The sequence below is a fragment of the Clytia hemisphaerica genome, unplaced genomic scaffold, assembly GCF_902728285.1.
Source record: "Clytia hemisphaerica strain Z4C2 unplaced genomic scaffold, Clytia hemisphaerica genome assembly, whole genome shotgun sequence".
Lineage (NCBI taxonomy): Eukaryota > Metazoa > Cnidaria > Hydrozoa > Leptothecata > Clytiidae > Clytia > Clytia hemisphaerica.
This window is the reverse complement of record NW_027103629.1, coordinates 330,970-343,472: the sequence shown is the minus strand read 5'-3', so window position 1 is coordinate 343,472 and position 12,503 is coordinate 330,970. Positions and strand designations below refer to the sequence as shown.

The 12,503-nt window shown below is 33.8% G+C and overlaps 1 protein-coding gene across 1 annotated transcript in view; it reads right to left on the bottom strand.

The window, feature by feature from the left end:
* LOC136802567 (cysteine protease ATG4B-like) overlaps window positions 1-12,503 on the bottom strand; it is a 38,879-nt gene that overhangs the window by 4,744 nt on the left and 21,632 nt on the right. Inside the window, exons 9-13 of the mRNA XM_067059304.1 lie at window positions 11,042-11,120; window positions 10,252-10,331; window positions 10,077-10,139; window positions 9,572-9,628; window positions 2,040-2,157 (exon numbers count right to left, since the gene is read on the bottom strand). Coding sequence (XP_066915405.1) covers window positions 2,040-2,157; window positions 9,572-9,628; window positions 10,077-10,139; window positions 10,252-10,331; window positions 11,042-11,120 — 397 coding nt within the window. The remainder of the gene's footprint in view (window positions 1-2,039; window positions 2,158-9,571; window positions 9,629-10,076; window positions 10,140-10,251; window positions 10,332-11,041; window positions 11,121-12,503) is intronic.

Genomic DNA, 12,503 nt, shown 5'->3' with positions numbered 1-12,503 from the left:
TGTAATTTTTAGCTTTGATGACGTCATCGATTATGACGTCATAATCAGTTTTTACGGTTTTTCGCGAAAATCAGCGAAAAAACAAGGTTACACATCAGGTTAGAAACTTCATCATAGTACCCTTCATTTTCAGTCATTTGTTTGGTCATTTTCTGTCGGCTAATGCTATCTAAAAATTATGGTAATTTTAAGACATGCCATAACTTACCCGAGTGGGCACAGTCCTTCAATTTATGAGGCTGAACACGTTGATTTTTCATTCTCTTAATAATTCTTTTAGCGGACTTAATGAATGGTTCAACTGTTGAACTTGCGCGACCGAGTAGAGGGGATTTTGTCAAAAATTAATGAAAATTTTAGCTTAAGAAAACGGAGACCTGTTGTATATTTTTGGAAAGCTCTCCAAATATTAAGATTAGAGATATATTGCAAGTATAGGTTGATTTCTGTACCTAACTCGAGATATTAACCCTTAAAAACAGTGTTTTTCAGCCAGAAACAGCAGTTTTGTCCAGTTTTTGCGCTTTTTGAAGCTCAATATCTCGAGCTCAATATCATTTCATCATGGATATTCCTAACTTTTTTGGGAAAATCATCCTAAAATATTCTTACAACATTCTTAGGTTAGGATACTTACTCAGACTAGCAGTGCGGTAGCCACCGGGGCTTGCCCCCCAAAAAAAAACATGCTAGATTCTGAATGGACCTACCTGATGATGAAACTTAGATAGCAATAAGGAGAAAAATAAAAACAAGCTACATGCTGAATGGACCTACCTGAAAATTGATGTAATAAGACAATTGAAAAAATGACAACAATAGTATGAAAATGCAGAATAATACAAGAAAAACTCGAGAAATTCAAGAAATCCGGCTATTCTCGGCTGCTCTGACGATTTTTAGAAAGTTCCTGGACCAAAATCAGTTCCATTGAAAATTGAACCATGCTTAATCGTGGACAGTCTTATAAATAATGTTTTTGTTTGAAAAAAAACAAAGATATAAACGAAAAAACGCAATGAAAATCTGCAAAAACGGAAATTTCCGGCATTTTGGACCGGAATAAATTTGTTCTCAAAAATCGGACTCCGCCATGTTTTTGGCATTGTTAATACGCATCTTTGAGCAAAAAAACAGAAAAACTATTGATAAAATCTCGAGAAAATGCCAAAAAAACAGTTTTTTCGGCATATTTCCGGCATTTTCGGCCGGAATTTTTTTGTTCAAAAATCGGGCTCCGTCACATTTTGGCATTGCCATTTCGCATCTTTGTGCCAAAAATCAGAAGAAACTAAAGAGTCAATCCTGAGAAAAGCTGGTAACAGACGGACCAACGAACAGACGGACATTTATTACGTTAAGCACGTTAATTTATAGGACATCCGAGGTAGGTCCAAAAACTTTTTCAGATTATGTTGTTTTTTTTGAAAAAGGTGTAAATTTCGTCAACGTTGTCTGTATATTTACTTATTTGATTTATTTGCTTAATCTCTTCCCTTTTTTACCACTTTTACGTTGAGCCGACGCGTGCCACAGAACGAAATAACTAACTAACGCACTAATTAAGTAAGAAGATTGTCTTTTGAAAGATTTGATTTGAAAATATACTAATATGCACGCGATTTCTACTTGCTTTTTGTTGAAAATTTACTCTCGGAGAGGCAGTCTTAGCCAATCTGGAGGGTAAAAAGTCCAAAAGATTTCGGGCACGTCGGCCCCAACCATGGTGGGGTCTCCTTTGATACTAAACATATAGGGCCACCCTAAGATATAATTTGTGTCTACGACACTGACTAGATGTAACATGGGTAGTACATACGTCTCAAGCATAAGTGGCATTTTTGTGAAAGGAGTGAGCCTTACTCGGGGGTATATTTATAATAGAAAATGCTCTAAAATGGCATTCTTAGCTAGAGTAGCAAAATTCTACGATGGTGATATTCTTAGCATTATTCTTAATTTATTGGCCATTATCATCATGGACATTCTTATGAAGTGTATTCTAATAAAAAAAGCGTGTAAATTCTGTAAATTCAAACCTGTCTTTGAACAGTCGATGTCATGGCAGGGACGATTTGGTAACTCAAAAGGTGGCCAATGCCTTGGACGCTTCTCCGAAATCTCGAACATCGGTCTTTTCTCGCGATCAATGACAAGCTAAAAAAAATTATCGTAAATCAAAATGATTCTAGTCAGAAACTCAGGTTCAACAAAACTAGAAGGAAATAATACTTTCAATACTCACTGGAAAATTTAGGCATTTTAAAGTATGTCTCGATATAATCTGCAGCAGAGACAAAAAAGACCATAGCTGTTAATAGAATTTCAATCAAATAAGGGCTCTTTTTGTTGTTTTCGACGGTTTTTAATTTTTTTGAAAATTCTTTCAAATTAATAATTATCTAAGATCGAAGAATCCTTAAATTTCCCTTGAGAATGAGAAAGATTTCTGAAAGTCAGTTTTATCCGAAACAATTTTCTCTATTGAATTTTATTTTAATTCATGATACAATGCACAAGGTCATTTTCCTTCAAAAAATACAAGACTTCGGATCTCCCTTTAGTCAAAAAATGATCCTTCTTTGACCCTGTAAAAATACGTCCAAACTCTTTCTTTTCTATTACAGTATGCAGCCCCAAAAACGTCGACCAAATTTAAAATTTCTCTCAAATCTAGATTTTTAAATTTAATTTAATTTTAAGATATTTCCTTCATCCTCCTTCGAAAGTACAAGACATATCCTTAGCCTTTCGTAAAAACTAGAAGATAACAGTAAGCCACTTTTCTCAATGAGAGATAAAAAGGTGTACTTCATTCACTTTTTTCACTTTAGGAAAAGGATAATCAAGAAGACTTCAACTTTCATTCAAAATTACCAGTCTTAACCCTATTGGCCCCAGAGGCACTCTGAACCGGAGTGTATCTCGCATTTGTCGCTTCGTAGTACACTCTGTGCGCATTGTCTGTTTGATAAAAAATTCAAGTACGGAGACCTCTGCGATGAAGTTTGATTTATTAATAATGGCAATATCACTTAGTGCCTTGCGGGGGGGTGAGCTATTTATTTTTTCTGTGTTTGTTTTTGTAAGTAGTATATGTTCGTAAGTGTAATGTAGCTTCTCAAATCATATATAAAAAAAAAATAAAAAAAAATTATTAATAGCAACACTTCTCTCATCGTTTCCCTCTCTTACCAACACTCCATCGCAGCAGTCGGTTTGAAAAATCTCAAATGAGAAAAGACAATGACAACAGACCCTCTATGGCAATGAATTTTGAAATAAACCCCAGAGGGGAGGGAAGAATCTACCACGCTGATGTTCTTTTGTGTATATTCCAAATCCGCTCTCGAAACTTTCTGACTATTGTGATAATCTTATCGAGAATATTTGTGCTATTTTTTTCAGTCATAGGTCTTATAGATCAGCTTTTTGGCCAGCCTAAGCTGAGCATTCAAATAGGTAAAATTTTCTTCCAGTTCCATCATCATAAGACGGCAAAAAAAAAATCCGATTTTCCGATCTCACTTTGATTTCTAAACTTTCTTCCGATCGGGTTAACTTTTTGGGTACTTTTAGCGTGTGTTGTTTTTACAGATCATAAAGTGGTGTTTCAAGATGGCGGCTCGAGCGATAAGTCGATAAAGTGTTGTTCCAAAGTATTTCCAGTGTGAATCTGTTGCAAGCTTCAATTTCTGTCATTTATTTTTTTAACATGGCAAATCAAACACATGATTTTCATCAAGGGGATTCTTTTTCTACATCTTATGAAGGTTTAAATCCGTTTGCTCAAGTTTTTGTTTATGTTGAATTTTCTGTTGCTTTCTATTACAGTAGTTTTTGCAATAGAAACACATTTTTCTTGTTTGCCTCTAGAGGGGGGATTGATGGTGTTATAATGTTATTGGAATTTGATAAAGTATACAAAAGTACATACAGCTACTGTCTAAATTTGATAAACACTGCTGGATGCAATCGTGTTTTTTTGGACTTGGACGTGTTTGGCTGCTTCAGACGACCCTGCCTATACACCGGTCATTCCAGCGTTATTTTTTGTCTGGTGTTTTCTTCATTAAATTTTCAAAAGTGCACACCGGACTACACCGGACTGTCTAGTACCGCCAACTGCTCCAACTTGGAACAAGTGTACGCAACATGGGGGCTTGTTGATATCCGGCCTGTATTATTTTCACTTACTGTTAAAAATCTCTTTGACAACAAATTTGTTTTGATAATTCCACCAAGTTTATCAATCATACTTTCTGTCATAACATGTCACAATAACTTTCACTGATAGCGCACCCTTTTTAACTTTTGTTTTCATTTAAAATGACCGGACGCCGAATGGAGAATTAGAGAATGCCCGTCGCCTAACCACCCGATGAGATAAGTATTCCTGTTGATGGTTTCTAGATATTTAGGTTGTATATTTTCAATTAAAAGTGGTTTGGGATTGTTCGCACCCCGTCCAAATTTTTTGTGACCTCAGCTGCCTGTCTATAACAAATACAGTAGATCACATTCGCGCGTGTTCCACTACAGATTTTTTTCATATTTCGATTTAAAAGCCTATTTGGTGCGAATAAGAAATTGTGTATTTTTTAATACCGTGAGATTGGGTAACTTGCATCAGTGGAGGCTAACATGCATAGCCCTCAAATGAATGACTTATCTGGTCATTAAAATACAAAGTTAAATCAAAACAAAAATGGTAGAGTAGAGCTGCGAGCAGAGCTGCGTAGTTGTATTTTAATGATCAGACAGGTCATTCATTTGAGGGCTATGCATGTTAGCCTCCACTGATGCAAGTTACCCAATCTCACGGTACGCGGTTCATTAAACTCAATTTAAATGACTTTGGAGGTTCGGTGAAATTGTGGTGGAATGGCCGTCCCATGTTGCGTAAGATAGTCCCAAGTTGGAGCAGTTGACGGTACATTTTTCTCTCGGAAACAAAGTACACCAGACACTACACCGGACTCTTGTCCAGTGATTTATCCATATATTTGCGCACCTGACAAACTGCACCGGAATGTCATGTGTATCGGCAAGGTTGTGGCTTCAGTCATATTATATAAGGTGGTTCTAGTTCTAGTTCTATTTCTATTAAGTGATCACATAATACGCTAATGTACATTATCATGATATTGAAAATAAAAAGTTATTAAAAATACCTAATAAAATGAAAACAACTAAAGCTAAAAGTGGCTGCATAAAGAAGTAGTGAGATAGCGAAGTACCGAGATATGACTGAAGCTGAAAGACACCACCACAAGGATTTAGAATAGTATGGATCGGATCGCAAAAAATTGTTTGGTTCCCATCATTTATACTTTAAAAAAGTGGGTCGTTTGGTCGGTCGGTCGAAAATATTTTTCTGTTAAAGAAGCAGCTACATCTTGTTGAAAGGGAATCCGCGTGGACTGGTCCGAATTAAAAAATTGAGAAACCGTCAACCGTGGATAAACTAGTTTTCGGTTTACAGCAGATTTTTCTGATCTTTGCGCACGTTTTTGGCTTTAACTAAATGGTTGATGTGGAATGAATTGCGACAACAGTTTTTACATATCTTTTATCGGACTTGCAGAAAGCGGACTGCGGAAAGTTACGAGAAATGGTTTCTAGATTTTTTAATGAAGTATATATACCATCAAGTTACACAACATGGCCACTCTTTTCACAACTTGCACAGCCATAACAAAAAGTTTGTAGCTTAATGGCAGTCAATTACAATTTTTAGAAGAAGCTGCAGAGAGTTACGACAAAGTGTTATTGGAGTTTTATCAAGTAAACAAAAAAAGTACAGTTTCTATGTAATGAAAACTAATAATGGTTCTGCACTAAAATTATGGCATGTATCTTTATTTTGGGTTTGACTTTTTGGCAATTCTCTTATTTATTTGTAGTATAACACTTTGGTCACATATGGATATTGTCTACACCCAACAGAAAAAATGGGATCCAAAAAATGTATTATAACTGACTAAAATGAACAAAAAGTTTAATTACACTATGTAGACTAACTAACATCCCAAACGAGCGAGGTTCCTGGACTTTTCAACGGGCAGCTAATTGCCACTGTATCGAACGCTGATCTAACATTTGCTCGCATCACATCAAAATTATCCCTTTCACCCCTTTGACCCTCTAACCCTCTTAGCTCTTTTGGCTGACCTTCCAGCCTCGGCTGGTTTATTTGACTTGACTAGCCGTCTCGGCGTTGTCCAAGACGACTCTTTACCATGATGCTTCGTTCGCTGTCATTATTGAGAAATTAAATGTCTTTTACTTATGAGAAATATGTTAATGATTTCTTGATATGATAGTTGAAGTAGTGAAATTGTCTTTTCAATACTGACAGTTTCAAGTCTAATTTAAACAATCCTCAAATAAAAAAAAAAGATTTCTTGTATTTAGCAAGGAAAATTAGATAAAACACATTTCCTGTATTTGGTAAAGTAAATCGGGTAAACAAACGAAAGCAAATTCTTGTATTTTTTCAAAAGAAAATCGACCAATTAATTCCCCACAAGAATAACAAACTTCTAAAAGTCACTTTGCTCTGAAAAACGTGTCCTCCGCTTACCTCTGATACATTTATCACTGCTATTGATAATACAGTGAATGAGGCCTTCGTCTTCAAAAATACAGGCTTTTTCATGTTCATTTTCATGCTAAATAGTCTTCATTTTACTGTTAAAATACAAAAATACCATCATTTCTCTTGTAAAATACAACAAGCAGTGTTAAAACTTACTGATATCCACTTGCTTACAAAGATATGGTCTTAAACTGATTTTCATTTTTCCCTAAAAAAAAAACTAATAGAGCTTTCGTTTATTTTAATTCACTTTAGAAAATACTTCATTATATTGTTAAAATGGGAAAATGCCCTTTATTTTGAGGCCCGGAAACTTCGAGTTAGAAAACTTTGAGTTAGCAATTTTCGAGTTAGCAATTTTAGAGTTAGCTAAATTATGACGTCTTGAAAGTGCAAATTATGACGCCATTCGACTGTAACTCGAATTTTCATTTTCAAAAAAAGGATTTTCAAGTTAGGGTTAACTTGAATTTTGTTTTTCGAAAAAACTTTTTCGAGTTAGCTAACTCGAATTTCTTTTTCACAAAACCTTTTTTCGAGTTAGCTAACTCGGAATTTATTTTTCATTCCCAAGTTTTCGAGCTATCTTGGATTTTTTTAGAAAAAAGTTAACTTAAAATTTTTGTATGGTAGTAGGTAAATCCAAAAAATTCGAATGGTTTTATTCAAAATTCGACTGTTTCTATTCATAATTCGAATGTTTTTATTCATAGCTCGAATTTTTTTATTCAAAATTCGAGTGTTTAGCTCTACGGTTGACGGTCGACAGTCGCAGCTCCAAAATACAAATTTGAACCAAAGGAAAGAAAACAAACACTCCAATCTCTTCAAAAAAATTGAAGCTAAGTACCTGAAAAAGATAAACACAAAGGCCACGCAGTATCGAACAGCCAAAGCTGAAGGAAAGTTCAAAGTTATTGGTTTGTTTTAACATCTTACAAAGGAACAACACACATTTCTTTTTGAATTTGTAGTATCTTAAAGAAGTAATGTTAGAAATATTAACTCTCAAATGTATTGTATATACATAACTAACATACCTTGAAATAATCTGCAACATATCTATAGAACTGACAAAACCATTATCTTGAGCCAAAGTAAGCATAGAACACCCAGTGTGGTAAAAAATCATACACTCATACAAGTCCAAATTCAAGCATCAATTTTGATGAAGTTTTATGAAGCAAAATTTTGTTGGTGCACACATAAGATACATCAGGGCACTAAAATTCAATAAATCTAATTTCTCATCTTTTACAAAATCTTCACTCCACATTAAACAAGAAAAAAGGAGGAAGAAAAACAAGCAAATTTCTTTCCACCTACTTCTTTTTCGAATTTTTTTAGATTTTTCTACTACCATACAAAAAATCCAAGATAGCTAACTCGAAAACTTGTAAACGAAAAATAAATTCCGAGTTAGCTAAATCGAAAAAGGTTTTGTGAAAAAGAAATTCGAGTTAGCTAACTCGAAAAGATTTTTCGAAAAATAGAATTCGAGTTAATTTTAACTCGAAAAATATGTTTTGAAAATAAAAAATCGAGTTAGAGTCGAGTGACGTCATAATTTGCACTTTTATGACGTCATAATTTAGCTAACTCGAAAATTCCTGACTCAAAAATCGCCAACTCGAAGTTTTCTAACTCGAAGATTCCGGGCTTCCTTTATTTTCCTTGCAAACATAACAAATATCCCCTTCCCGTATTATCAAAAATACAACAAGCAGTCTCCAATTTCCCCGCAAAATACATATGCTCCCTTCATATTTCACTGAAGGATCTCTGTTAATTTCCTAAAAAACAAAAAATCTAACAAATCTTTTCTCGGAAGCAGCCGACGAGGCGACCTTTTTTTCCGATGTGTTCTGAGAGGATGGATTAGCTAAAAACATTGATCTGTTCTGATTGGGGCTTCCCAAATCAATCAGCTAGAAATAATGATGTGTTCTGACGAGACAGGGGTATACTCGAGGTCATCTAATTTTGTTCTTGTTGTCTAGGTAACCCTAGAAAGTTTCAGAACACATTTCTCTAGGAGAAAGGAGTATAATAAAGAAAATATTGACGTAATCTTGTTGCCTAACAACCCTAGAAAGTTTTAGAACACATCGCCCGTGAAAAATACAAACAAATATCTTACAAGTTTATCTTGCCATAAAGCTTTCCTAGATTTCAGAACACATCCAATCATAAAGAGCAACAATAAGTTTAGAGAGACAAAAATTGTAGTAAAGGTTTCCTAGAAATCAGAACACATATTTCTAAAAAATTGCTTCGCTGTTTTCTAACACTTCTAGTATGCTGTTTATTTCCTTCAAAAAACAAGAAAGATCACTTCCCTAAAGAATATATGTACCATTTACGTATTTCAATTTTGGTTGTTTTGAGGATTCAAAGACAAAGGATTTAATTTTCCTTTAAACAATCAATAAGTTGATACTCTCTTCCAAAACACACCAACAGGACCTTCAGCTTCGTTGTAAAAAACTTGTTTAAGCACGACCAATTTAATTTGTTGTTTTACGGGCCCGACCGACACTATTTTTTTCTAAAATCAAAAAAATAATAATATCGAATTTCCACTACAATATATTTTACACACTAGTTATTTGTAAGAATTAAACTTGAATAAAGCTGAAAATTAATTCAAGAAATTGAAAAATCATAAAAAGCATTCCATACACTAAAAGTTTATTATGATCTTCATCGAAGATAAAAAACAAAGTGAATTTTTCATCCAGTACTTTTTGGAAAATTTTCTCGGTACCTTACCAACCCTGATAAATGAAAAATTTATTCTTATTTTGCCGACCGACAGACCCATATTTTTCTAACGATCTGTCCGTAGAACAACAAATTAAATCGGTCTCGCCTTACTTTTATCAAAAATATATTAACACCACAAAACTATTCCGAGCAATAGATTCTTTTGAAAAATTTATCTAAAAATAGAAAACAGCAATGACTAACCTCTCTGACTGCGGACACCCAATCGTTCAGTTCTTCTTCTGTGTGACAATAAAATCCCTATTGATGACATAATGTGATAAGTCTTAGTCGTGTATTGGATTATCGCATTCAGTAGAAATTTGACATGCTCATTCAATCATTTGAAAGGCTTCAAAAGCTTAAAAGTTTACGTTATTACGTAATAAATCAATGAAAAGCTGTCAAAAAAACTTCAAATTGGTACTTCGACAGTCAATTAATTTTTATATACTAGCCTGGAGGCTTACAGCTAAAAACACGGTGAACCAATAGTTACATTTGTGCGAGTAAAGTTTTTTTGTTCTGGATATTTGAGTTTGCAGTCGTCCGGCGTTTGATTGACTTGGAGAAAATTTTCGCTTTACAGAGGTATATTTAACCTTTTTTAATTTACTTTCGTCAGATTTTCAGGGGTTTGGTGGTCGGGAACAATTGACAAAATATAATAAAAAAATGAATAATGAATAATATTAAACTTAAATCTTACCAAGGCTATTGAAGGATCGAGTGCAGAAAAGTTCATAAAACAAGGTGCTTCAGTATGATAGCTCTAAAAGAAAAGATTTCAATTATGATTTGTGTAAGATCAGTGGGCAAGGATATTGAAGAATATATTTTTGAATCAAAAGGACAGAAAAAGTTTGAACTTGAAGAATTCATACAGTGTCAGGGATACAATTATAACGTTCCATTTGTAAAGCAGGTTGTGTTGTATGCGGATCAAGGTATAATAGTCGATCGCCTAAAAAAAAGGGAAAACATAGGATCAATAAACTTCGAAAGATATGTACGCGAAAAAATAGAATTCCCGTCCAAATATATTAATATAGGAGATTTGATGGGTATCGATCTGGTCAGCCAGGCTGCAGTACGTAGTGCTGACAAGTCCCAATAAGAACAACACGCCTAAACCTGCTCTGCCACCCAAATCTCCTGAGTGAATATGGTTGGACAGAAATTCTTATTTCTTCACACATCTATTTTATGAGCTTGTAATTGCCAAAATCATGTTGATCTCAAAGTAGGCAGCTTCAAATTCAAAGACCTCAGTACCAGGTCCAAACAATTGTTATTCAAGGTACTGAATGGGTTAGGCATTTCCTCCATGGCGGAAGTTAGGTTATGAAACCCCTTCATTACCAATCCCCGCCCAAAAAAAAACATTTAACCGGGATTCCTTACATTATTGACCAATCAACTAACTAACTATGCATTGTTAGACGAGTTTAGGGCAATGAACACAACATGGTTGCAGATGTCATATGGGAAATAATTCATCAGCTTAAGATTCCAGTTCCTTAACAAAGTGAAGAGTAATTAAAAGATAAATAGGGATGCTCGGTCAAGTATAGATTCGATATGTTACATGTATAACCCATTAATCTTGGACTTTCACACAGTATTCATATTGTTTTCAGGGGTCAATTTTCACAATCATACAATTAAACATACCATTGAAGCCGATGAAATAATGTGCATGATTAGGTTTCCCTCCAATGATACCTATATTTTGCTTCAATGTAAACATCGCCTGAAAGAGAGAAGAATCTGTTAATAATCATATTCTTTCTTTTCGGGAATAGTATGAGTAAAATCTTTAAGAAAGAGCTACGAAACACTAGAACGAACTTTCTTTCCAGAAAATTTTACGTTCCAAAAATCATGAATTTTCAGGGCTTACAATTTTACCTAATAAAGTAAAAAATCGTAAATTACGCAAAAACTGCGCGTTTTCAAGCTTGGTAACATTCAAATTCGAAATCAGCACCCTCAAATTGAGTAAGAAACATATCAAAAAGTTGGTCACAGACATTTTGAATTTTTTCTCTGTTTTGAAACTTTAGCAATCCGCTGGCCATGGTCTACTATAATAAATCCTTGTATTTCCAAGGAAAATTACATTAGAAAGTTTTTGTATATGCTAACAAAATTAACTAAAGTAATTTTTTGCTACTTTCATCAAGTTCATTTTTCAAGAGAAATCAGGAGAAATCGCTCTGTCTTAAAAAAAGGTAAAGAATAGTTTGAAAGCAAATCGAATTGAAACTGCCTGTTGTGCGCAGATTTGTAATACTTGCGCAGATTTGTAATACTTTCTGCGCAGATTTGTAATACCTGCGCAAATTTGTAATACTTGAGCTGCGCAGAAATGTAATACTTCTCTGCGCAGATTTGTAATTTGGAATTTAGATTTCTACTTCGGCATATGTTTCCCACGAAGAAAAGTTTCGAAAAAAAGACTTAGAAAATAATCAGAAAATCACACAAAGGTATATCTTTAGTATGAACAACAACTTTATAAGAAACGAATCAATATATTTTAATCTAATGAAAATTGGCTTTTGGCAGTTGGTTCTTTCAATACAAACATGGATTGGGAATAATTTTAATCATTTTCATTTTTCTTATAAGCATCAACTTTATAAGAAACCATCAATATCTTTCAATCTAATGGAAATTGGCTTTCGGCAGTTGGTTCTTTCAATAGAAACATGGGATTTTGAATACAATTTCAATATTTTCATTTTTCTTATAAGCATCAACTTTATAAGAAAGGAATCAATATATTTTAATCTAATGAAAATTGGCTTTTGGCAGTTGGTTCTTTCAATACAAACATGGATTGGGAATAATTTTAAGCATTTTCATTTTTCTTATAAGCATCAACTTTATAAGAAACGAATCAATATCTTTCAATCTAATGGAAATTGGCTTTCGGCAGTTTGTTCTTTCAATAGAAACATGGGATTTTGAATACAATTTCAATATTTTCATTTTTCCTATAAGCATCAACTTTATAAGAAACGAATCAATATCTTTTAATCTAATGGAAATTGTTCCAATAATTTTTTTCATCTTTATGTATTTTTTCTATCTAACAACAACAAAAAACATACCGAAGCTTCGACAATCA